Source organism: Eurosta solidaginis, chromosome 1, assembly GCF_040869045.1.
Source record: "Eurosta solidaginis isolate ZX-2024a chromosome 1, ASM4086904v1, whole genome shotgun sequence".
Taxonomy (NCBI): domain Eukaryota; kingdom Metazoa; phylum Arthropoda; class Insecta; order Diptera; family Tephritidae; genus Eurosta; species Eurosta solidaginis.
The window spans coordinates 391,327,740-391,354,738 of NC_090319.1; the positions used below are offsets into that span (position 1 = coordinate 391,327,740).

Genomic DNA, 26,999 nt, shown 5'->3' on the forward strand with positions numbered 1-26,999 from the left:
TCTCGAATTTGTATGTGTATTTGTATTTTTCGTTTTTATATACAAAGTGGGCTCGGTAATTAACCAAATTTGAAAAGGAAAGTTGGCTTTTAATAAAAACACAACTAGTAGGCCACGTCCGTCTTTTTAAAAATAGTTAAATAGAGTTTTTAAGTCAACCTTGCGAAGTTGATAATATAAAATTTTGGCATTGTAGCTTTAAAAATCACGGAAAATCCCTTTAAGTATTGGATTATCACAGAATTATATTTCATTTTAAAATAATATTTTTTTTTACAATAGTACTAGTGGCGGTCAGAAGAAGTAGAGCGTTAGTGAGCAATGCTAACTTAAATTTATTTTTACTAGTATCGCCTGTGGTCGAAATTCGACCAACTCTTATTTTTTTCAACTTAAATTTTTCATTAAGACATTGTAATTTTTATTGTATTTTCTTAGGTAGGTAGGTAGGTTGAACTGGCCGGTCCATGAGGACCTCACATAGACTGATTGAGTCCGTAGTGTTACCAGAAGTTTGTTTTTTCGACCAAACTGAAAAACCCTATCAAAAACCAGGACCTATGTTATAAAATAACTCCGTCCTCTTGGCAAATACTAGAAGCTTCCTAGGACTTAAGTCACTTGCTGCTTCTAGATCTGACAGCTGTATCACTCCTAATAGCTGGAGTCTTAGCCTGGCAAGTGCAGGGCACGAGCACAGAACGTGCTCGATCGTTTCCTCCTCCAACCCGCACTTCCTACACCTGCTATCACTGACCAAGCCTAATTTAAAGGCATGTGACGCCAGAAGGCAGTGTCCAGTCAGAATACCCGTCATGAGTCTACAGTCCTCTCTTTTTAATGATAGAAGCAACTGTGTTAGTCTAAGGTTGTAAGACCTACACATAATCTTCGACACTTTACAGCCCCGCGCTTGAACCCACGCCTTTTCTGCTTGGTCGATCATGTGCACCTCTCGCCTTCGCTTAATCTCGCCCAATCTAATTGGGACGTCTACGGAGCAAGCTTCAAGGGATGCGCCCTTTTTAGCTAATTCGTCCGCTTTTTCATTCCCATCTATTCCCATATGCCCTGGGACCCAATATAGATGTATGCTTCTCCCTGTCCCGATTCTTTCCAGAGACTGCTTACACTCTAACACGCATTTAGATGCTGTGCTATGCGAGATTATTGCCTTAATTGCTGCTTGACTATCAATATAAAAGTTAACACGGTTGCAGCTTAAGCTATTCTCTTCCAGGGTTTCTACTGCTTTGGTTACGGCTAATATTTCCGCTTGGAAAACGCTACAGTAATCCGGCAGCCTGTAGGATCTGCTTAATTCCGGATCAGCGCAGTATACCGCAGACCCTACTCCTTCCACTATTTTGGAACCATCGGTGTACACATGTATCGCCTCGTCCGCCATTTGCGCACCCTTGCGCCAACCGTCCACCTCTATTGTGGCCTTAAGATCTCCCTCAAAGTGCAGGTAGGGAATCATGTAGTCTGTTCGTCTTGTGACTGAGGACGCTATACTACTATGGCCATATGGTCGGCGCTCAAGCTGCCCCGAAGCATCGAGCCTGGTTGCGGTCGTTAACGCTTTGTTCTTTGCTACCAGGTCTACAGGTGGAATGTGCAGAATGGCATACAGTGCAGCCGTCGGGGTTGTTTTCAGGGCTCCCGTAATGCAAAGCATCGATAGTCTGCATACCCCCTCTAATTTTTTGAGGTATGTTGTTTTTTGTGTGGATTTCCACCAAACAAGAACTCCATAGTATAGAATAGGGCTTACAATCGCTGTAAAAACCCAATGAGAAAGAGAGGGCGATAGGCCCCACGTACACCCCAGCATTCTTTTACATGCATAGAGTGCCGTTGAGGCCTTCTTGACCCTCTCCTCCACGTTGAGCTTCCATGACAGCTTACTGTCTAGGATGATTCCTAGATATTTTGTGCAAGGTTTCTCCTGTAAGGTCACCGCTCCTAACTTAGGCCTGGTCCAATTTGGAACCTTGTACCTCTTTGTAAACAAGACCATATCCGTCTTCTCCGCATTGACTTTCAGCCCGACATTAGATGCCCAGGTATGAATATCCCGAAGCGCCCGATCCATCAAAGAACTAATCGTTGGAAGGCATTTTCCACTTATGACAATTGCAACGTCATCTGCGTAAGCCGTAAGTTTTACGGGTCCCTCATCGAATTGCCTGAGCAGTTGGTTGATGACCAGTGTCCACAGCAGAGGTGATAGCACCCCTCCCTGCGGCGTGCCCCTGTCCACTGATTTCGTGGCCTCGTACAATCCCCATTGTGATGTAATCTTTCTGCAATTTAACATGCAGCCGATCCATCTGATTAAGGCAGGATGTACTTTAATGTAATTAATACCATCCATAATCGCCCATTTTGCAACATTATTGAAAGCCCCGGCAATGTCCAAGAAGACTCCTAGAGCATACTCCTTATATTCCAGGGATTTCTCTATGCTTATTACCACCCTATGCAATGCGGTGTCTACCGACTTGCCTTTGGTGTACGCATGCTGTGTTGTGGAGAGCAGCTTTTCATCCACGTTGGACTTTATGTACACATATATCAGCCTCTCAAAGGTTTTGAGCAGAAATGATGTTAAGCTAATGGGTCTATAGTCTTTGGGATACACGTGACCGATCTTCCCCGCCTTTAGTAGAAAAGCTACACGAGCAGTTCTCCAAGAGTGCGGTACATGATTCAGTCTTATGCACCCATCGAATATTATTTTAAGCCATTCCACGACCGCCCTACTTGAGACTTGTAGCATGGCCGGGAATATACCATCTGGGCCCGGCGATTTAAACTTAGAAAACGTCTTCACTGCCCACTCGATCTTGGTATCGGTCACCAAGCCCGGCACCACTAGCTCCGTGATCGAAGTGTGAGTGATGTCTGCTGGTTCTTCTAAACCGTCTCCCGATGGGAAATGTGTATCGAGAAGCACCTCAAGGGATTCCTCACTATCACGTGACCATTCCCCGTTCTCTTTCTTTATTAGTCCCTGGACTATGTTTCCCTTTGCTAGGACTTTTTTCAACCGTGCTGTTTCACTGGAGCACTCTATGTCCGTACAGAAACTTTTCCATGAGTTTCTCTTCGCCCTGGTAATTTCACGCTTGTAGATCCTCAGTAGATCCCTGTACTCGTCCCGACACGCTTCGCTTTCCGCGGTCTTTGCGAGTTTAAACATTTCTTTTACCTGTCTTCTTAGAAGACTCAGCTCATTGCTCCACCATGGCGGCTTTGCTTTTCCTCTGAATCTTCTTAGAGGGCAAGCTTTGTTATACGCAGTCATAAGCGTCCTTGTTAGGAATTCATTCAACTCCTCCAGTTCCTCTGCATTAGCAACCTCTTTGGGTTGTCCCAGTTTCGTTTCTACATGTTTCTGGAATTTAGTCCAATTCGTTGCCCTAGGGTTTCTAAAGGTTCCTCCCTTCTCTACCCTCTTTAGTGGGATGCTGAAGCTTATATACGCATGGTCGGAGAAGGATGGTCTATCGAGAACCATCCAATCATACCTTGATATATCACGCTCGGAGCTCAATGAAATATCCAGAACATTGCTGGATGTTGGACCAATGTATGTAGGAACATTTCCCCTGTTGGCTATCTGCAAATTGGTTTGCAGGATGTAACAAAATAGAGATTCGCCTCTCTCGTTCGTATCTGCTCCTCCCCACGCATTGTGGTGCGCATTTGCATCTGCGCCTATGACCAACCGCCCTTTGCGCCCTTCCTCCTGTACTAGCCTTTTGCACTCCATCGGTGGAACCTCCGCAGCATGGGCCATGTAGCAGGACGCCAGGATAAATGCCTGCTTATTCTTTTGCTCAACGGCCACCGCTACGAGATCCTCGGTGGTGTAATTAGGCAGCATATATGAATGCAGCTGTTTCCTTACCATTACTACAGCTCGCACCCGTCCTTCCGTTTGTGCGTAGTAAACGCCAAACCCGCGCGCGCTAAGTCCAGAAACCTTTCCTCCCGATGAGAGCCACGGCTCCTGGATCAGCGCCACGTCAAACGAACCCTCCTCAAGGGTTAGGAGGAGTTCGCTCGACGCCACTTTACTGTGTTGGAGGTTTATCTGTAGGACTCGCAGCACCATTGGGCTGTTTGTCCCCCTCCAGCACCTTCGTCTTGACGTCGTCGTCCTCCTCTTGCCCTTTTGGTTTAGAGTATTCGAGGCCCCCTTCAGCCCCTCGTGAATGTTGTGCCGTGTGTTCCTCTGTGCGAGTCACAGCACCATTTAGCGGTTGGTCCTCTTCTAGCACGTTCGTGGTGACGTCGGGGACCTCCACCTGTCTTTTTTCCCTTAGGCTTCTGAGGTCCTTTTCGACTTCGCCCACTTCCAGCGTGTTAGGATTTTTATCCTCGGGACTTCTTTTCCTAAGTCGCATGTAAATTTTGCCAGTGCCAAAGGACATTTTGCCAAGCTGCGTGTACAAAATATCCTCCGCCTGCTTGTTTATTTGGAAGATGTAGAACTGACCATCCTCGGTAGGCCGAGATACAGTAAGTACCTTCCAATCCTGTGTCGGTATGTTCGGATTCTGATTCTGCAGAAGTCGCAGTGTATCCTCCGACTTCATCACGCATGGTATCCATACCTTAACTTTTGGTACCGTGGGGATTTGCGCTTTATCCACCACCTCAAACCGCGCGTTCGTGCCTTGCCTTTGGAGGTTTGGAACGACTTCCTCCAGCCACCGCAAGCTCGCGATGTTGTCGCACGCTATCATCTTCACACCATTATACCATCCCCCCGAATCAAAGGTTGGAAGGGGCTTACTTGGCTGTTCCCGCATCATCTTAAGCATTAAGCTAATAAACTCCCTTTCCACAGATCTCCACCTTTCAGTAGTCATTTGTCCGAACGGACTGCTACGATCAACCAGCGCCACAGTCAGTGACTGCTTTGCCACATCACTCATCTTCTCGGGAAAAGCAGGAGTCTTAGTGTTATCTCCCTTTGGAACCTCCGAGAACACCGGAGTCTTCGCGTTAACTCCCTTTAGCGCCTCCGAGAAAGCCGGAGTCTTAGCGTTATCTCCCTTTGGCTTATCTCCTACTTCCGTAGTTGGAACTTCCCTCTGACTGGCAGCTTTCGAGGTAGTTGCTACCTCGCTATTGGAACCCATCTGTCTTACAGCTTTGGGCCTACTTGTCTTGTCTATGCGACTGCCCTGCCTCGCGGCTCTAGGACTGGGTCCTTTCTGCCTCTTGAAAGCAGGCTTGTCGCCTTCTGCCGAACGGTGCCTCTTCATTCTGCCATTCGACGCTTCTTCCTCCTCGTACCGGTTGCAGAACCGAGGGTTTCTCGCAGCAAACCTTTTGAACTGCCTTCGACCTACTTCTACCGCTTCATGGGCCCATTCCAAGCGCTCGATCTCCACTTCTGTTGGGTCGACCACTGCTCCCAAGCGTTGTACAATTCTTAGTGCTGCACGGTACTGCGAGAGAGCTCTTTTACTTCCTCTGCTCCGCACCCTTCTCCACTCTTCTACTCCGTTTTCATTTGTGTGCTTCTCCAACACGGAGTTCATTGAATCAGCACTACTCTCGCTCCCCGAGTCCGACGCATCGCTTAATTCGTATTTGTCGTCCCTGGATTGCGACTCATTTCTTAAATTTTCTACAAAATTTTCAAATGTAATTATAACCTTTTGGTATGGAGCTCCTTAAACAAAAATATAAAAAATATTTAAAATCAAAAGAAATTGACATAGAATTAAGGTGAAAGTACTTGACATTAAATTGAAAAATAGGTTTTTCCACACCACCCCGGAGATCCCCGTTGGGGCGCTACTGAAGTAAGTTTTATGTGCTCGGTTCCCCAGTAGGCCTCTATCTCCCATATACATATATCGCTCATTTACTTCAATAGTGTCATAATTCAAAAACACGAACTTTTAGTTAAAAACGAAGAAATGTGCTTAAGGAAAATTGATTTCATAATTTTAAGCGCCATAAACAAATTAGGATTATGGGATCTAAACATCCGATTAATGGGCATATAATCAAACAAAGTTAGCCTAATAATAAATATAGTGGGTAATATACTGCCTATGCAATATTTCGACCTAAAATCGAAAACGTTTTTGGGTCATTTTTTTCGTTTATATACAACGTGAAATTTTCCGATTCAATCAAGTTGCATTTAAATAATAATAAACTAAGTTGAAACAAAAGATAATATAATAAAATAAAATAAGAAATATCAAAATAAATTAGCATAAAAGACAATAAACAAATTTTAATGTAATGTCTTTGTAGCAAATTTATTTATTTTTTGTTCACTATAAGAGGTGCTATATCTAAAATGAATATAAAATCTGGAAATGCAAAAAAGATTTGGGTAAAATTTGCAATTAATTGTTATAAATAAATAAATTTAGTGAGTTTGAACAAAAGTTGACTCATTATTTCTGATTTAATTTTTTTTAAAGCACCTAAAATGAAAAGCAAATAATCAGTTAAATAAAGACCTATGCTTTTACGTGTAAGTAAAATTTGTCCAAAAAATAGGCCGGTTAAGTTATTACTTCTCTTTAGTTTTTTGTGCGCTAACAATTATTTTAGAACATTTTTTTAAGGATTTTGGTACAAACCAATATAGGTAATTGGAAACAATGGGAAACATAATTTTATTTCAACAGAAAATGAGCGAAGCAGTAGTTCTCTCACCATTTGGCGTGTACAAATATATACATATGTAGAGATGAAACATTTGAGCAACGCAACAATTGAGAATTTGGAGCTATTTACTCAGGGGGGTTTGTGAACATAATGCGTCCTACAGATGGCAATTTCGATAGTTGCACAGATTTTCGAATTTACAAAAAACGTTTTCTATTAATTATAAACAAATAGAATAATATTTGTTATCAAAAATAGGCCTATGCACTGCGGCTGATCAATACGAATCGATTCATATAACTTTTATATGATTTTACGTATGCTAAGTATGCGAAACAGCCTGTCAATTGATTGTATGGAAATTTTGTTAGCGTATTAATATATAGATAGTGGGTAATATACTGCCTATGCAATATTTCGACCTAAAATCGAAAACGTTTTTAGGTCGTTTTTTTTTCGTTTAATATACAACGCGAAATTTTCCGATTCAATCAAGTTGCATTTAAATAATAATAAACTAAGTTAAAATAAAAGATAATATAATAAAATAAAATAAGAAATATCAAAATAAATTAGCATAAAAGACAATATACAAATTTTAATGTAATATCTTTGTAGCAAATTTATTTATTTTTTGTTCACTATAAGACGTGCTATATCTAAAATGAGCATAAAATCTGGAAATGCAACAAACTTTTGGGTTAGATTTGCAATTAATTGTTATAAATAAATAAATTTAGTGAGTTTGAACAAAAGTTGACTCATTATTTCTGATTTCATTTTTTTAAAGTACCTAAAATGAAAAACAAAGAATCTGTTAAATAAAGACCTATGCTTTTACGTGTAAGTAAAACTTGTCCAAAAAAAAAAATAGGCCGGTTAAGTTATTATTTCTCCTTAAATTTTTTTGTGGGCTAAAAATTATTTTAGAACAATTTTTTAAGGATTTTGGTACAAACCAATATAGGTAATTGGAAACAATGGGAAACAATATTTTATTTCAACAGAAAATGAGCGGAACAGTAGTTCTATCACCGTTTGGCGTGTACAAATATATACATATGTAGAGATGAAACATTTGAGGAACGCAACAATTGAGAATTTGGAGCTATTTACTCAGGGGGGTATGTGAAAATAATGCGTCCTACAGATGGCAATTTCGGTAGTTGCACAGATTTTCGAATTTACAAAAAACTTTTTCTTTTAATTATAAACAAATAGAGTAATATTTGTTATCAAAAATAAGCCTATGCACTGCGGCTGATCAATACGAATCGATTCATATAACTTTTATATGATTTTACGTATGCTAAGTATGCGAAACAGCCTGTCAATTGATTGTATGGAAATTTTGTTAGCGTATTAATATTTTTATTAATATTATGGTTAGTTTAGGTTAAAATGACCGGGGCAAGAAGACTGCTTCCCAGCCCAACACTTAGGCCACCAATGGGTCCATTGTGATGCTCTAGAAACGGTTAAATCAACCCTTGCTCTAACAGCTGCTGCGGTTCAAACCACTTTGTGGAAACAATAAATTTAACTAACGTCCTAATGTCGAGCCTAGAAACCTCCGCGAGATCAGTTAAAAATGGTTGACTGAAAGCGGCCAACCTTCTTTTGCTCAGTGCCGGACAGTGACACAACAGGTGCTGCACGCTTTCCTCCTCCTCAATACATCTGCAGCTACGGCAATAAACGTGTGATACGACGCCCATCCTAGCGGTGTGAGTACCTATGAAGCAGTGGCCGGTAAGAACCCTTATCAGAGTCGAAAGCCCTGATTTATGCAGGTTCAAGAGATTGTTAGTGCGACCTTTATCATAGGATGGCCACACCAACTTTGGTGTCTCGCATGTAGGAAGCGCTGACCAGAGCATATTCATCCTACCTATAGTGTCCGTGCTCACACGGAACTTGAAAGAGGCCATTGGTATACCTACCGAGTCATTTTCAGGAAGGATGTGGGCGGTCGTACATTTCCTGGCCAGCTCGTCAGCTACACAGTTGCCTTCAATACCCCTCTGACCAGGTACCCATACAAGGCTAATCCTGAATTGCTGGGCCATCTCTTTAAGAGATATGCGGCATTCAGTGATCGACCTTTAGCGCGGCCTGGCTGTCTAAAAAAATTATCACCCTTCTCCCGTCTTTAGGCACAAGTGCCAGCTGATTTACAGCACTGCGTATTTCTAAGACTTCCGCTTGACGCTACAATGGTCAGGAAGCCGGAGGGAGATATCCAGTACCAGGTCAAGTGAAAAGATACCACCCCCGCCTTCTCATCGAGCTTGGAGCCATCAGTAAATGTGTTGATGGTACCACAAACAGCATGATGCATGCTCGCCCATTCTTGCCGCGTGGGAATGCACACTGTGTAATACTTAGTGAAAATGTTGCAGGGAGTGCAATAATCAGTGAGTACTGGTATTGAAACTGGGACTTCAGTGCTCAAGATATTAGAGTGGCAACCACCTCCATTCCTCCAGCCACCAGTTTCTCTAATCTGTAGGGCCGCGATAACGGCTAATTCTTTAGCCACCAAATCCAGTGGTGGCAGGTGCAGAATAGTGTTGAGGTCATCCGTGGGAGTGGAAACAAGAGAGCCGCTAATACAGAGCTCCGAACTCCTCTGGACTTTTTGTAAGCGTTTGAGGTTCGTGGCCTTTGTGAGCGCCGGCCGCCAGACCAGAGCTCCATACAATAGAATTGGGCGCACAATGGCTGTATAGATCCAATGTACTACTTTTGGAACCCTCACGAGACTCCAATTGCCCTTTTGCTAGAAAACAACGCAGTTCTTGCTTTCTTTAACCTGTCCTCAATTTTGTCTCTCCAAAGTAATTTTCCAGAATGACACCCAGGTACTTCACCTTATCGCTGAAAACTAGGTTTACGCCTTCAACCTTGGGAGGTATGAGGTTCTGCATTTTGTACCTTCTTGTGAAGAGGACAAGCTGGGTTTTATCCGGATTTACCCCGAGCCCTGAGCTTTTTGCCCAGTTACAAATGGTTGATAAAGTAGTCTCCATTAGATTGCAGAGTGTCTGAGGAAATTTGCCCCGCATAACAAGACAGATATTTTCTGCGTAGGCAATCACCTTATGACCACTCAGATCCATGAGTTGTAGTAGTTGGTTGACCGTCACCACCCAGAGCAATGGAGAGAGAGCACCTCCTTGCGGCGTGCCTCTATTTACCATCCTCTGGATCGTATGTCCACCAAGCTCCGTGCGAATCTTTCTTCGAGTAAGAAGTTTGTATATAAACTCAACTAAACATGCGTCTATGCTCAGATTCGTTAAAGCCAATAGCCCCTGTTATATCCAAGAAAGCCACCAGTGTATATTTTTTGAGGTCGATGGACCTTTCAATGACAGATACCAGGGAGTGCAGAGCAGTTTCGGTTGATTTGCCTTTACGATGCGCATGTTGATCTTGTGAAAGAAGCGATGGGTCTATCGATCTTCTGATAAAATTCTCAATAAGCCTTTCCAAGGTCTTAAGGAGAAAAGAGGATAGGCTTATGGGCCTGAAATCATTGGGTTTTGAGTGAGGCTTTCCCCGCCTTTGGTATAAATACCACCTTAACCTCCCTCCATAAAGCGGGTACGTAATTAAGACTTAGGCAGCCTTTAAAGATAACCCTTAACCATGCCATTATTAGTTCGGCAGTGTGTTGCAGTTGGGCCGGGAAGATGCCATCCGGCCCTGCTGATTTGAAGGGCCCAAAAGTAGATAGGGCCCAGTCTAGCTTTCTATCATCCGTAATATCATTAATTAACTGCTGTGAGGGTGCAGCTCCGCTGATTACGATTTCAGACACCTCCTCGCATGCTGGAAAGTGTGTATCTAGAAGTATGTTCAAGGTGTCCGTGCTAGAAACGGTCCAGATACCATCTCCTTTTTGGATGCAACCTAATGGCGTTTGCGTTTTGGCAAGCACCCTCCTCAAACGGGAGGCAGCAGATGTGGATTCAATCCCGCTACAGAAGCTTGTCCAGGAAGAGCGCTGGGTTGCTTTTTTGGAAGAATTTAAGTTGGCCTTATAGAGTTCCCACGTTGATTCGTGGCCGTCATGCTTAGCTTTGTTAAAAGCCCCTCTGCAAGTTTCCCTGAGTTTATCCAGGTCGGAAGACCACCAAGGTGGCTTATGCGATTTCCTCATCCTCTTGATGGGACTTACACCGCTGACTAAAAGTATTGACGAGCTCATCAAGCTCTTCCTCATTTCCGGGTTGGTGCACCACCTCACCCCTTACACTTTTATCAATAATAGAGAAGCTTATATACCTGTGCTCAGAGAAGGAGACATTACATACTCAGCTGAGAGTTTAGGAGACAAAATAAGGGAAAATCACCATTTAGGAAAATGAACCTAGGGTAACCCTGGAATGTATTTGTACGATATGGGTATCAAATGAAAGGTGTTAATGAGTATTTTGAAAGGGAGTGGCCCTCAGTTGTATATGTGAAGGAGTTTTCGAGATATCGACCAAAATGTGTACCAGGGTGACCCATAACATCATCTGTGGGGTATCGCTAATTTATTTATACATCTAATACCACGAACAGTATTCCTGCCATGATTCCAAGGGCTTTTGATTTCGCCCTGCAGAACTTTTTCATTTTCTTCTACATATATGGTAGGTGTCACACCCATTTTACAAAGTTTTTTCTAAAGATATATTTTGCGTCAAAAACTGAATCCAATCACCATATTTCATTCCTTTTTTCGTATTTGGTATAGAATTGGTATTTTTTCATTTTTCAAAGTTTTCCATATCGAAAAAGTGGGCGTGGTCATAGTAGGATTTCGGCCATTTTTTATACCAAGATAAAGTGAGTTCAGATAAGTACGTGTACTAAGTTTAGTAAAGATATGTCGATTTTTGCTCAAGTTATCGTGTTAACGGCCGAGCGGAAGGACAGACGGACGACTGTGTATAAAACCTGGGCGTGGCTTCAACCGATTTCGCCCGTTTCCACAGAAAACAGTTAACGTCATAAAATCTATGCCCCTACCATATTTCAAAAGGATTGGTAAATTTTTCTCCGACTTATGGCATTAAAAGTATTCTAGACAAATTAAATGAAAAAGGGCGGAGCCACGCCCATTTTGACATTTTCTTTTATTTTTGTATTTTGTTCCACCATATCATTACTGGCGTTGAATGTTGACACAATTTACTTATATACTGTAAAGAAATTCAATTTTTGTTAAAATTTGGCTTAAAATTTTTTTTTTAAGAGTGGGCGTGTTCGTCATCCGATTTTGCTGATTCTTCTTTAGAACAAATATAGTAATAGGAGTAACGTTCCTGCCAAAATTTCATCATGATATCTTCAACGACTGCCAAATTACAGCTTGGAAAACTTTTAAATTACCTTCTTTTAAAAGTGGGCGTTCCCACGCCCATTGTCCGAAATTTTGCTAACTTTCTATTCCGCGTCATAAGTTCAACGCAGCTACCAAGTCTCATCGCTTTATCCGTCTTTGGTAATGAATTATCGCACTTTTTCAGTTTTTCGAAATTTTCGATATCGAAAAGTGGGTGTGGTTATAGTGCGATTTCGTTCATTTTATATAGCGTTCTGAGATGAGTGCTCAGGAATTTACATATCAAATTTCATCAAGATACCTCAAAATTTACTCAAGTTATCGTGTTTACGGACGGACGGACAGACATGGCTAAATGAATTTCTTTTTTCGCTCAGATCATTTTGATATATAGAAGTCTATATCTATCTCCATTAGTTTATGCCGTTACAGAGTACCGTTATGCGAACAAAATTAATGTACTCTGTGAGCTCTGCTCAGCTGAGTATATATTTTTTGTTTTCTCAAGGACAATAACACCAATGTACCACCCGGCCGATTCAAAGGTTGTAAGGGGCTTGCTGTGTTTAATTTCAATTTATTAATTATTTAAGATACATAAGCGCATTAAAAATAGGTATTTTATTGCACAATACAAGCAGCATACTTAAATATATAATATGTATAGTATAATATAATACAGTAAGGTATAATAGTGTTGTTCCCGCATCATCTTGAGCATTCAGCTAATAAGCTCCCTTTTCTACAGACTTCCCCCTTTCAGTAGTCTTCTATCCAAAAGGCTCATCTAGCGCCACAGTCAGTGACTGCTGTGCCACATCGCTCAACCTTTCGGCAACAGCCGGAGTCCTAGTGTAAGCTCTCTTCGACACCTCCGACAAAGCCGTAGTCGTAGCGTGATTTCCCCGTGGTTGGCGCATCGCTACTTTTAACGTCCCGTTGTTGTTGTTGTTGTAGCGACAAGGTTGCTCCCCGAAGGCTTTGGGGAGTGTTATCTATGCGACGGTCCTTTGCCGAATACAGATCCAGTACGCTCCGGTAGCACAGCACCATTAAGGTGCTAGCCCCACCAACTCGGGAACGATTTCTATGGCCACATTAAACCTTCAGGCCATCCCTCCCTCCCCACCCCAGGTTCCATGTGGAGCTTGGGGTCGCCAGAGCCTCGTCTGTTAGTGAAACAGGATTCGCCGCGGATAGGTGAGGTTGACAATTGGGTTTGGGGAAGCTGTATATTGCGCTGGCAACCTGAAGGGTTGCGCTACACAGCCCCTTGAATCTGGTATTTTAGTCGCCTCTTACGACAGGCATACCTACCGCGGGTATATTCTGACCCCCTAACCCGCTGGGGTTGTTGTTGTTGTGTTAATGCCCTTTCTCTGACTTGCAGCTTTAGAGATAGTTACAACTCGCTATTAGGGCCCATTTGTACTACTTGTTTTGTTTAAGCGGCTGGCTTGCATCGCAGCCCTGGGACTGGGTCCTTTTTCCTTTTGAGAGCAGGCTTATCGCCTTCAGCCGAACGTTGTCACTTCATTCTGCCGCTCGAAGCTTCCTCCTCATACCGGTTGCGGTACCGAGGGTTTCTCGCAGTAAACCTCTTAAACTTCCTTCGATCTAATTCTACCCCCTCACGGGCCCACTTCAAGCGCTCTCTCCAGGTCTGTTGGGTCGACCACTGCACCCATGCGTTGGACCATTCTCAGTAATGCAGAGTACTACAAGAGATCTCTCTTACTCCCTCTACTCCGTACCCCTCCTCCGCCCAACTGCTCCGCTTGGATTTGTATACTCTTTCATCACGAAGCTCGTTGACTCCCAATTACTTTCGCTCCCCAATTGCAATGCATCGCTTTTGTCTTCCTTGGTTTGCGACTCCGTTCTCCCGCTCTCATTAAAATATCGTTGTACGACCACTTGCCCGACAACGCGGGCTCAGCGTCCCTTACTGTGGTAAGGCCATCAATGCTGCTCAATTTTGCCCGGTATCGGGAAGGATCTGTTGGGACACAGTCAAGTTATTGGCGGAACGGCGCTGTGGAGTTCGGTTAAGCCCTCATACCATCGAAAAGGTGCCGACCCTAGTGGGGGTGTCTATGCGGTTACAACAACCACCATCAGCTCAATAGCTTGCTCCTCAAATGTCGATAAAAATGTTAGCAACCTTCACATCCTTTAAGGCACTTATAAATTTTAGTACACATTTTAATAACACCCGATTAATATACGATGGTTGATATTTTTTTCTGAAAAAATATGTGACAATTTTTGAATTTAAAATGAAATTGGTAGATGGTGAGTAGCCATGGTTTGTAGGGTTAAGGGTTTCGGGATTACTATAGGAATGAAAGTTCTTGTCCGAAAATGCGATTACTCTAGGATATATCTTGGATGATACATAAAAAAGTATGCAACTATAGTCAGTTTTCATCTCTTTACACGGTTGGAGAGATTTCTCTTGTTTGATCATGTCCTATGGGGAGATCAATTGTAACTATTAATTCCTGAACGGGTAGTGTTGGACAAGTCCTGTTTGTACTACGCGTAATTGCAGTCTTCATTGTTAGCCTGAGGGTACTGTCGGAAAAGTCCTTTTTCTACCCCTACGGGAGTACTAACGATTTTATCTTTTTTTTTTTACTTCTAACCCAATATTTTAAATATCTTTGTATTAGTATTAAAGAAAACAAACCTTTAGTTCTGCAGCTCAGCCACGAAGCATGAGAATTCTTACGACCGTTGTAGCGGCCAAAACCTCTGCCTATACTCATTCTATGCCCCATTAACATTGCCACGTCATTGCAGGTGGCGTCCTGCCACACGTAGCAAACTAAATACCTTGAGAAATATCACACCCCTGCCCTTACAACATTGTCGTCCTCCACACGCTACAGACTGTAGAGTACACTTTTTCTCAACACACCCAACATCGTAAATCAAATGCCTTGAGAAATATCTATCGAACAGGCTTGATAAAGCGGATGGTAATAGGGCCATGAGAAAGTGCTTGCCATATTGAAACTTCGATAACAGTGGAGAAAAACCACCAAGACCACGATAATGGAAACTAGGGTACTAGTATTTTAGTATCGGGTACCCCCATTTTCTTGAAATGTTTTTTTTTTCAATTCCATTTAATTTTTATTTTACCCATTTCGTTGCAGTTTTTTATTGTACCTTAAAATCGTCTACATGGATTCCAAACCACCCAGGGATAGTAATTGAGGTGATAACAATTATAAAGTCTTAAACCATTAAATGAAAGCAAACTTGTGCATGATAGAGGCTCTTTCAAAAAAATGCATATGCTCGCCTTTTAAACTATACTGAAGATGATGCATACTGGAAAAATTAAGAATTTACTCACCTCAGAAACTGTATTTGATTTGCACAAATGATTTCTGTAATTTTGTATTTCATTTTCAAGATTTTGTATCGTTTTCCGAGAGCTCTTATTTAATGATCGTAGCTCGTTATTTTCCTAGGATATTGGTAAAAGGTACACATACATACATATGTATGTTTGTGGGTATATACATATTTTAAGTATAACAGAATATTAAACCTTTAACTCACCGCTTCTAGGAAATCGATTTGTTTTTTAACATTGAGTAACGCATCGTTTGTTAACTTTTCCCTCGTGGCATCATCTCTAGAGTCGCCAGTTTTTTGATCCGTTGACGTTTTAAGAAGTTCCAGTTTTATATTTAATTTTTTATTTTCAGCCAATATGTCTTCTATTTGACTTCTTAATTGATGTTGCTCATGCTGCATACACACGTATGGATTTCATTTATGGTATTCAGTTTCGAAGTCGCAATACAAAATGATGAATGAGATAAATAATATTTTAAACAAAATATATATGTATGTACAATCAATACGATCATATCCTGGCTATTCGCTAAGCACTACATTTGACATACCTTGAAAAGCTCCAAGTCAGTTTGTGTTTGACTGATTAAATTTTCACAGGTCTTCTTGATTTCATTTATTTGCCTAAAATATTTTATAAGGCGTTCACTAAAATTGTTTTCTATAGAATATTATTATTTGAATATAGACACCTTATTTCTTACATATCATCTTGTGGTATAAGGACGTCCTTGTCCTGCAGCATGTTGGCATATTTGAGGCATGGATGCTAAAGGAAAACAATTCACACAACTTTTTGAATAAAAATATCCGTAAACACTATCATGTCACTTCTATGTACCTACGCATAGGGAAAAATCCATTATCTACCCATGTAGTTCAGATTAAGCCAAGCAACCCCCTATGGGGGAATATTTTGCTTTATGCTTTGTACGTCGTTGTTATGGAAACATTTTATGTCAAACATGTATTTATAAAAAATGTCTTATTAATTTGGCAGATTTTCTTCATAGTCATGCCGCTATTTGCGAAAAAATTCGAATCAAAACCGATACCAATGCGTTCGGTTCGCTGTAATATTGGCAGTCCTGCTATTAATGAGGAGCTGAATGATTTCAAAAATATTTCACTAAATTTGGGAAGCAAGGAACTGCGTTTTGCAGATGGAATTTGGATACATGCGATGCGAAAAAGCGATACTGATGATATAATGCGTTTAAATCGACGTATTAAGACTTTGGAGGATGAAAAAAATATGTGCCACTTAAAAATGGACATCTTTTTGGACCTTTTAGCTGAGCAGACCACGGAATTGAATGCCATTAAGTCAACATGTACATATGTAACTAAATAAATATGCATAAACCATGATGAAGAGTGTCATATTGAATATGGATGTACTTATTTTAGAGAGTTGAATTTAAAGAATCCACCAGCTTTTCATATCGACAATACATTCATCAAGTCGAGGAAACAATTTGTTCTTATACATCGAAAGCGGTGCCGCTATATAGCGGTAGAATACGTTGTCAAAAGTGTTGCAGTTTTTGGGCTTTGTTAATAGCCTTATAAGTGTTTTTTAACTTTTCGGTTAATTATTGAGCTCTAGGCCGCAAGGATAAATTAAACACCATATATTTTGTGGTATTATCTATATATATAAAAATCACGTGTCTCTATGTTTGTTCCCGATGGACTCCTAAAGTGGCGGAGATTACCCCCGGACCCGGGGTTTCTGAGGGGCCCGCGATTTAGAAGTACTAAGACATTTTTTTTTTATTCAGGAGAGGCTTTAGTTGTTCCACGTGCAATTTTTAAGCCGAATTTCAAAAGCAAAGAAATCTGCATTTCGTTTTAATATTATAGTGAAGTGTGAAAAATAAAAATCTATATATGTATATAAAAGGAAAGGCTAAAATATGTGTTAGTTCGTCGCCGGTGTTTGACGAGATGCGTCGGTCGATTTTGTTCAAACGTGGACGCGGATTCCCCTAGAATGTGTTTATATAATATGGATATCAAATGAAAGGTGGTGATGAGTGCTTTAGTACAGAGTAATATATTATACCGCTGGGTGACTAGGGTCTCGAGATATAGTCCAAAACGTGGGCCCGCGAATGCCTAGACAGTGTTTATACAATATGGATATCAAATGAAAGCTGGTGAGTGCTTTAGTACAGAGTAACATATTATACCGCTGGGTGACTAGGGTCTCGAGATATAGGCCAAAACGTGGACCTCGATACCCCTAGAATGTGTGGGTAATATGGTTATCAAATGAAAGCTGTTGCTGAGAGCTCTAAAGTAATTTTCATTGTGATACTCGATTTAGTTGCATCAACCTGGCAACACTGATAAATATGCATGCGAAGCCGAAATAGAGCAATGAATTAATAATACCCACATACCTATTTACATATGTACGTCCTATTCGATTTTCCTGAAATTTGGTATATAAATTTGCCTATATTAGTGTTTACGATACTTTTTTCCGACCAGAGACGGACTGGGATTAGGACTAGGACTGGGACTGAGACTCGTAGTGGGACTGGGACTGGGACTGGGACTGGAACAAAAGAGATAGACTGAGAGTGTGATAGAATGAGACGAAAATGGAGATAGATGAAGCGAAAAAGACGGAGGGAGGAGTGAATAAAAGGATTAGGAAAAAGTGAAGAGGGGGAGGGCAGAGTTAGACGGAAAAAGTTTTTTAAAATGTATGTGGGCTTTGAGCTCAATAATTAACCGAAAAGTTAAAATGTTGCAGTGTAAAAGTAATTATGTGGAAACTAAGAAGACGGTGAAGTTCACCGTAACATAATATAGCAACCGTCATGACGGTAGAAACTCGTTCATCACCGTTTTTTCACCCCGCTATTTTCAAAGCGGTAAACATTTTGTCAAATAATTGAAATCTATATATATAATTAAAATTATGTATGTATGTAGGTATGGATCGAGTTGCGTCCTAAACGGATCGACCGATCAAAACCAAATTTGCACAACGCACTAGAAATCTTCCAAGGATGGTCATAGGCTAAAAATAATATCGATATAGGAAAGGGGCGTGGCACCTCCAGGGCCGTAGAGAGAAAATCCGGGCACGGGACTAAACAATTTAAATTCACTAATACATTTGATTAACTTGAATTAACGACGTCTCATTCATGAATCATTATTGATGGATTACATAAAAAAAAACATGTTTGCAACATCAACTAAATGATTTTTGAACTAAGAGCTGAAAATAAAATTAACACAGAATATTTACTATTTATACTATTATACTGTAACGTAGAAATAAAAATCTCTTTTAACAGCCACATATTGTTTCAAATAATCTTTTCTGGTTATTTGGTTACATTTTAGTACATTTCTGATAAATATAATGATGATTATAAATTTTAATTATTGAATATTGAAAGTTCGGATATCAAAATTAACTGTCTTGCCTTGTTTTTAAAATCAGACTCTGGATCATCCGTAATCATCTCATTTCCATTATCTTCAAAACGTCTTTTGGGTTTTCTCGTTCGAATGTCCGGAAACTTTGGCGAGATGTTCAATTGAATAACAACTGTTTTGCATTCCTTTAAAATTGTTTCCCATTGGTTCCTGATCAACTTCAAATCAGCTAATAAGGCATCTAGATGTCGGGGTGCCACCTATAAATTCAGAAAACCAAAATTCAGAAACACATTTTTTCAGAAAACATTAGTCAGAACCCTTTTTTTCAGAAAGACAAAAATTCAGAGGTCAAAACTCAGAAGTCTAATTTCAGAAGTGAAAATTCATAAGTCAAATTTCAGAAAGTAATCAGACGACAGAAAAAACATTAAATTTTTCTCAAAATTCAGAAACATTCATTTATTTGGAAGGAATTATGTACAAAGAAAAAGTTGTTAAATCTAAAATTTTAAATTGAGTGCAATAGCAAGCATGTAATTAATAAATCTTTTGGTGTTTATCTTTTTCAAATGAATTAACTATATTAAAAAAACGAAGTCTTTATATTTTATCTTGCGTTTCCGATATGGCTCGGCTGAAAATTGCTGCAATTTTGTTTCTGTTATTACATGTTCGTTTTTTATTTTATTTATGAAATTAAATATGTTAGCATGTGTCCCAAACGCACTTTGAATGACGTTGTGCCACCTTTCGATAGAATTATTTGAACGGACTTCACCCAATTTGGTGATATTATACATATTCCATAATTCGATTGGATATAATGCCTTCTTTCGACGTTGCTGTGTTCCAGGCTGAAAAAAATTTCAGAAGTCAAATTTCAGAAAATAATCAGACAGCATAAAATTTTATGTTTTTTTGCTGTCTGATTACTTTCTGAATTTTGTCTTCTGAAATTTGACTCCTGAAATTTGACTTCTGAATATTGATTTCTGAATTTTGACGTCTGAATTTTAGCTTTCTGAAAAAAGGGTTCTGACTAATGTTTTCTGAAAAAATCTGTTTCCGAATTTTTGTTTTCTGAATTTATGGGGGCAACCAGATCTCGGACCTCAACATCTATGTTGTCGTCTCTAGCTTGGAGTACGACGTTTCTTTCATTAATGGTAATCAGTATTTTGAACCAAATTGAGGACAGCAAGATACACTCGAGCTTGTTGATGTACTTGAGAATGCCGATAATATATCCGTATGCTTGCGCAGTCAAATTTAGCTTAAGTAATGCGTTTAGAGCTTGCGCTAATCCTAGAACATGGTTTGCGAATGGTCTGATTGCCTCAATTCTAGCCGACCACCTAGTCTCTGAAAGACTGTGAAGAGAGTTCGGTAAATTTTTTTGAGGGTGTCCCATTGTTGTGGACTGCTACTGAAAATAGTAAAACATTTTTGTACAACGTCCAAGAAAGTAATTGCAGCCGTACAACATTCTGCAGCATCAACACCACATAAATTCAGACTGTGGGTTGCACAAGGCGAGTAATCTTTTAATGGGATTTCATGTTTACCTAGAGTATGGCATATTAAATCAGCGATTTCCTGACCAGTTTTTTGGTTACAATCCACGAAAGCCAAAAACCGTTCTTGAATTGTAAAATTTGTTGCTTTCGAATTGAAATGGAGGTAGCGCAAAATGAACGTAGTCTGTTCAACGCAGGCATGCTTAACCAACGAACCGATATCATTTCGTTACGATAATTAACGTTAATAAACGAAACAAAGTCATTTCGTTTCGTTTATTAACGTTAAGAACGTCAAATTAACGAAATGATTTCGTTTCGTTTTCTGCCATATCAAAACGAAATCAAATCGTTTATGTTAATTTCAAAGCTGATTGATGGCGGAGTCATTAAAGGTGAAAGCATTGGCCAAGCTGATTGCAACTTTTCTCATGAATTTTGACAGTACGAACATTTCTCAGAGTATTTTTGACATTGCCACCAACGAATTACACAAACAAACTACATGGAGTTTGTGTGTGTATGTCCGCTTGCTGTTACCACCTTACGGCTTCACCATGGCTATAGCATTGCCAGCACAATTCAAACATAAAGTATCACGTTTTTGTTAACGTTTTTAACGTTAACGAAAGCTTTTCGTTTCGGTTAAAAACGAGATACAATTTATCTTGATAATTTCTTTAGCGATAATATTTCGAAGTGTTTCAACGGAAACGGTGGAAATTTTTTGATAAACGATTAGCTTAACGTTAAGGTGCACCCCTGGTTCAACGTGACTAGCATCAGGCGTAGCATCAACGATAATTACAAAATACTTGGCTTTCTGGCGTTGATCTAATATAGTTTCCCTCACGTATTTTGCACAAATTTCTATAAACTCGTTCTGAATGTCTGGGGAAAGATAGTGAACTTGTAAAAGTTTATGCTGCTGTTGTGAAATCCTAACTTTCTCCAAATGATCTCTAAGTATCGGATCATATTGGCTTATGAGATCTTAGATGCCCAAAAAATGTCCATCGTTTCGTTCACCAAGATATATACTTTCGCCTTTGAAATATAGGCCTCTTTCACCCAAAAATAAAATAGTTTCCAAAATTCTATATAAAATTTCTTTCCACGTTTGAGTTTCAGTGATTAGCTGGTCATTGATAAGTGTATCAATTGTAGCCTCCTTTTGAATTAGATTTTGTAAAGATCGCCATTGAATATAACATTTAATGTGATCTTGAGTATTTTCGTGTGACGGCAATTTATCGTATAGCTTCTTCCATACCTGAAATATCGAATATCCGCCAGGAAAACGAATTTTAGGTCGATTTAAAGTATTGGTGCTTAATAGACGACATGGTAGGCAATAAAAAGCATTGCTACTGGCAAATTACACTAACCAGTCACGCTCCACTTTCTCTCCATTGGCAAGATTCTGTTTAACAACGAGGTAGGAAATGGTTGGCCATGACAGGACACTTTTGATGACTTCGACGAATTATTTCGTTGACTTCTTCAGATCGCAAAAACTCATTATTCATGGTACTGATATCGAAGTCGTTTAAATAATCTGGACTTTGATACAGAGTGGTACTGTTGGAAGACTTTTTGAAGATGAACCTTCATCAGTGTCACCACGAAAACTTTACGATTTCGGATTCATCTAAACATACATTTTTGTTTGATGTTTTTATTGTCTGCTCAGGCCCAGGCAAAAAGTCATTATCAATATTCGCTGCTTTTGAAATTCGGCTTAAAATTTGCACATGGAACACCTAAAGAATCTCCTGAATTAAAAAAAAAAATGTCTTAGTACTTCTAAATCGCGGGCCCCCTGAGAAACCCTGGGCCCGGGTGGAATCCATCCCCCTCCCCCTCTCTCGTCAGGCCTGGGCACCTCCCATGCAAAATAAATATTTGGAACTACATAACTCTTAAGGTATTCATGCTAGAACATTGAAATTCAGTAAGGAGTTATATGAGGCCAATCCCTAACACCGACAAGAAGAGGGCGTGACACCTCCCATATAAATGGAATTCATCATACTGCATATCTCTGGATGTAGTAATGGTAGGATAGTCAAAATCGGTAAGGATCTATATGAGGTTAGGTCCAAACACCTCCAGTAAAATGTGAAATTGGGGAAAGGGGGCGTGGCACCTTCTTAAAATGGGATTTTTCAGAACAATGGCTGCCGTACAAACTTAGGTTATTATAACAGCTAAAGTTTGACTACAGAGTTGTTTGGCTGTTATTCCTTTTGGATGTTTAGTAATCTTCCGCCGTTAAAATTTTTTGTTAACTTCAGTCTATCCACATCTTCTATCTATCTATATATATAAAATTCAAATTATGTATGTATGTAGGTATAGATAGAGTTGCGTCCTAAACGGATCGACCGATCACAACTAAGTTTGAATCACGCACTAGAAACCTTCCAAAGATGGCCATAGGCTAAACATAACTTCAATATAAAAAAGGGGGTGGCACCTACTATACAAATGGAATGTTTGATACAGCATAACTCTGGAAGTATTCATGCAAGAACATTGAAATCCCGTAAAGAGTTAAATTGGATCAATCCGTAACACCACTAAGGAAATAAGGGGTGAGTAAGAAGGGGCGTGGCATCTCCCATACAAATGTAAGAATGAAAATTGGTAAGGAGCTATATGATGTAAAGTCCTAACAGCACCAGTAATATATGAAATTGAAAAAAAAAAAAACAAGACAAATGGGACTTTCTGAACTATGGCTGCCTTAAAAACTTAGGTTATTTCAACACATAAAGTTTGATTGCAGAGTTGGGTTTGGCTGTTATTCCTTTAGCGGATACCCTTTGTGTGGTGGACGTACAACTCCGCATTTAAAAGACCACTGTCTGCAAACATCTGATACACCGATATGCAACATAAGCAAACGGTCAGCCCAAAGTGAGAGTGTGCGATGTGTACACCATGACTCATAAATAGTCGGTGCAAGTTTTAGACCAAACCCCTAAGAATTTAAGTTGTAATCACCATCCCAAAGGTGGTGCTTTCCTGTTACTTGCTGGAACAGCCGTAGTTGAAGTAAATGCGTGCTTTTTCGTCTATAGATGGCTTTTCGTACAAAAATTTACTCTCTTTGAAATATGAGAGGGCAATTTGGCATTGCTACGACACGACCAAAACCGTCGAGGGGGTATTAATAGACGCGTTTTTGCCTCGCTTCCAATAATTCCAATACTTTTTCGCCTTTGAACTATAGATAACAGGACAAAACTCGTCTTTTTATTTCTCTTTCCACATTTTTGGACGGGTTATTGCAGTCGACCTCGGTTTCAAACTGTTTTTCGCGGAGAACTTTCGAACGGGTAGAAAAACTTAGCACTCGTGTTTCTATTCTTAATATTAATAATTTTATATAATTTTCTGTAGGACCCATATAGGTGCACTAGATTTTCATACTAAATTCGCTCAAAAAATTTACCATCACAGCAACCCATATCTGATATTCCGCTCCCTTTTTTGTTTCCCTGCGTCGCTTTCCACGACAGCAACCCCGGTAATTTTGACACTTCGTTCAGTGTCAAACGCATGTTCCACGCAGGTTCCACTGAGTTCCACAATAGTTTGACACTGACCGAAGTGTCAAACGGCAGTGTGTTAGAAAGAGAAAGGAATTGTTTCCCTCTCATACATATCATACTTGTAAACCTGTACTATGGAGAAATATACCAAGTTACGCAACTTCTTAAGCGCGTTATAATGAAAGCCCCTAATATGAAGTCAATTTGAAAATAATACAAATTAGAAAATTTGACTTTTGATGATTTTGTAAATTTGCTGTTTGCACTTTTCTCAAATACGGTTGGAAAAGTTGTAGTTCACATATGTCATCCATCCCGCGAGATCAAAAATATTTGTTTACATTGTACCTGAGTCTTTTATTTTATTTGATAAGTATAAAAGAGAAAAGAGTTTCTCTTAGAAAAACGTAATAATTGAATATTCAATTGTTATAAGCCGGTGTTAAGCTCATGAATTCTTAAATAATAAATATAAATTGAACACACCATTAAACAAACAAATATGAAAAGTATATGTTTATAAGTTCTGCTTAAAATCCAAAATGAAACAACTAAAGACTAGAATACAATTTCAAGTTAATCGTTAAGCATTTCAACCAAACTAAACAAAAAGATATTTAATAATTTGGGAAAATTATAAACAACACGACAACATGACGGACAAGGCGACAGCTGTTTCGATTACACCTTGTAAATCTCTTCAAAGCTGTTTCTAACGGGAGTGGGATTCGAACCCCACTCCTTGCATATTTTATTCTTTGCACAGTACATACTTTGTATGTAATGTTGTTGTTGTTGTTGTAGCAATGCTCGCCCCACCCAATAGGCGCGACGGATCACAAATTGTCATCAATATCCTCTAACGGGAGTCCAAGGAAACTTGCCGTTTCAACAGGGGTGGACCATAAGGAAAGGGGTGTTAGAGGCGTTGGTTCCACATTACAATTAAAGAGATGGTTGGTGTCATGTGGGGACACATTGCAAGCAGGGCATACATTTTGTATGTCGGGGTTGATTCTGGATAGGTAAGAGTTTAACCTGTTACAGTATCCAGAACGAAGTTGAGCAAGAGTGACACGCGTTTCCCTGGGGAGTATGCGTTCCTCTTCTGCGAGTTCTGCATATTTTTCTTCAAGTACTGGATTCACCGGGCAATTCCCGACATAAAGGTCCGACGCCTGTCTATGGAGTTCACCAAGGACCTGCTTGTGTTTTTCCGCTTCATACGGCTGGGTTCTCAGGTGCCGTATTTCCTCAAAATGCTTACGGAGATGACTCCTTAGGCCCCTAGGCGGTGCTGGTTCGTCCATCAGATGTCTGTTGGGATGCCCAGGTTTCTGGGTATTCAACAGAAACTGTTTAGTCAGCATCTCATTTCTCTCCCTGATGGGGAGTATTCTCGCCTCATTATGCAGATGGTGTTCTGGGGACATAAGAAGACAGCCCGTGGCGATTCTGAGAGCAGTATTTTGGCAGGCCTGTAGTTTCTTCCAGTGGGTGGTTTTTAGGCTTGGCGACCATATGGGTGACGCGTAGCACGTAATCGTCTGGCTAATTGCTTTGTATGTGGTCAAGAGCGTTTCTTTATCTTTTCCCCAGGTACTGCCAGCAAGGGATTTGAGGATTTTATTACGGCTCTGAATTCTTGGAACAATTGCGGTTGCGTGCGCACCAAAATGTAGATCCTGATCAAACGTCACACCCAAGATTTTGGGGTGTAGGACAGTCGGTAGCGTAGTGCCATCGACGTGGATGTTCAATATGGTCGGCATTTGGGGCGTCCATGTTGTAAATAAGGTCGCGGAAGATTTAGTCGGTGACAATGCCAGGTTTCGCGAGGCGAAAAAACTGGAGAGATCAGGGAGATAGCCGTTTATTTTATTGCATAGCTCATCGATCTTTGGGCCTGGGCCTATGGCCATTATTGTGCAGTCATCGGCGTAGGAAACGATTGTGACTCCTTCCGGTGGTGAAGGTAGCTTAGATATGTAGAAATTAAACAAAAGCGGGGATAGGACACCACGCTGTGGCACCCCTTGTTTAATTCTCCTTTGTTTTGATGTTTCGTTTCTGAATTGCACCGATGCCTGCCGACCACCCAGATAATTTGCGGTCCACCTTTTAAGACATGGGGGAAGGGTGGACCCTTCCAGGTCTTGCAGTAACGAGCCATGGTTGACCGTATCAAAAGCTTTTGATAGGTCTAACGCTACGAGTACTGTTCTATGGTGGGGATATTGATTCAAACCGCAATTTATCTGGGTGCTAATGACATTTAGCGCGGAGGTAGTGCTATGGAGTTTTCTGAAGCCATGCTGATGAGGGGCTAGCTGCAAATGTGCTTGGAAATAAGGGAGCAAAATGGCTTCAAGCGTCTTTGCCACTGGCGATAGGAGAGATATCGGACGATATGACTCACCTACGTTAGCTGGTTTCCCAGGCTTTAGTAGCGGGACCACCTTGGCCATTTTCCATTTCTCGGGTATGACAAAGGTGGAAAGAGACAGGTTGAAGACATGCGCTAAGTATTTGAAACCCTCTTTCCCTAGGTTTTTAAGCATCGGCATGGCTATGCCGTCTGGGCCCACTGCTTTGGATGGTTTAGCGCGACCAATGGCGTCCTCAACCTCTCTAGCGGTGATGGTAATTGGTGACGCGCTGAGTTTGTGTTTATGTGCGTGTCTATTGGCTCTCCGTCTATCTTTGTCGACCGTAGGATGCATTATATATTGTCGGCAGAAAGCGCTCGCGCATTTTTTCGCATCCGACAGCACCTTATCGCCAAAGGCGATGGAAACTTTGTCTTTGTGCTTAGTCGGATTCGATAGGGACTTTACGGTGGACCAAAGTTTACCTACACCGGTAGAGAGGTTACAACCTCTTAGGTGCTCTTCCCATTTCGCCCGCTTGTGTTCGTCCACAAGCAATCTGATGCGTTGGTTTATATCCCTTATTTGGGGGTCGCCTGGATCAAGCTGTCTTATAAGGTCGCGTTCCCTCGCTAAGCTCGCGGCCTCCGCCGGGAAGTGGGGCCGGATTTCGGGAATTCTCCCGGCGGGAATGAAATGTGCCGAGGCGGATTCAATGACCTTACGGAAGGCACGCTCCCCTTGGCGGGCATCAGTCGGGATAGGGAGGGCA

At 40.6% G+C, this 26,999-nt stretch overlaps 2 protein-coding genes across 9 annotated transcripts in view; one reads left to right on the top strand and one right to left on the bottom strand.

Moving 5' to 3' along the window:
* Nucleotides 1-16,763, top strand: part of Cby (Chibby) — a 60,941-nt gene extending 44,178 nt beyond the window's left edge. For 3 of the 7 annotated variants that reach the window (XM_067763550.1, XM_067763556.1, XM_067763553.1), the window contains exon 2: nucleotides 16,374-16,763. In XM_067763550.1, the coding sequence (XP_067619651.1) occupies nucleotides 16,374-16,727 (354 nt within the window). In that variant the 3' untranslated portion in view covers nucleotides 16,728-16,763. The other 4 variants (XM_067763554.1, XM_067763555.1, XM_067763552.1 and 1 more) reach the window with 4 other exon arrangements.
* The window catches only part of LOC137238487 (putative leucine-rich repeat-containing protein DDB_G0290503), a 187,784-nt gene that overhangs the window by 60,500 nt on the left and 100,285 nt on the right, over nucleotides 1-26,999 (bottom strand). The window contains exons 2-4 of one of the 2 annotated variants that reach the window (XM_067763537.1): nucleotides 15,925-15,997; nucleotides 15,575-15,766; nucleotides 15,366-15,479 (exon numbers count right to left, since the gene is read on the bottom strand). In XM_067763537.1, the coding sequence (XP_067619638.1) occupies nucleotides 15,366-15,479; nucleotides 15,575-15,766; nucleotides 15,925-15,997 (379 nt within the window). Of the gene's footprint in view, nucleotides 1-15,365; nucleotides 15,480-15,574; nucleotides 16,143-16,214; nucleotides 16,312-26,999 lie in introns of those variants that run through there. The other variant, XM_067763538.1, reaches the window with a different exon arrangement.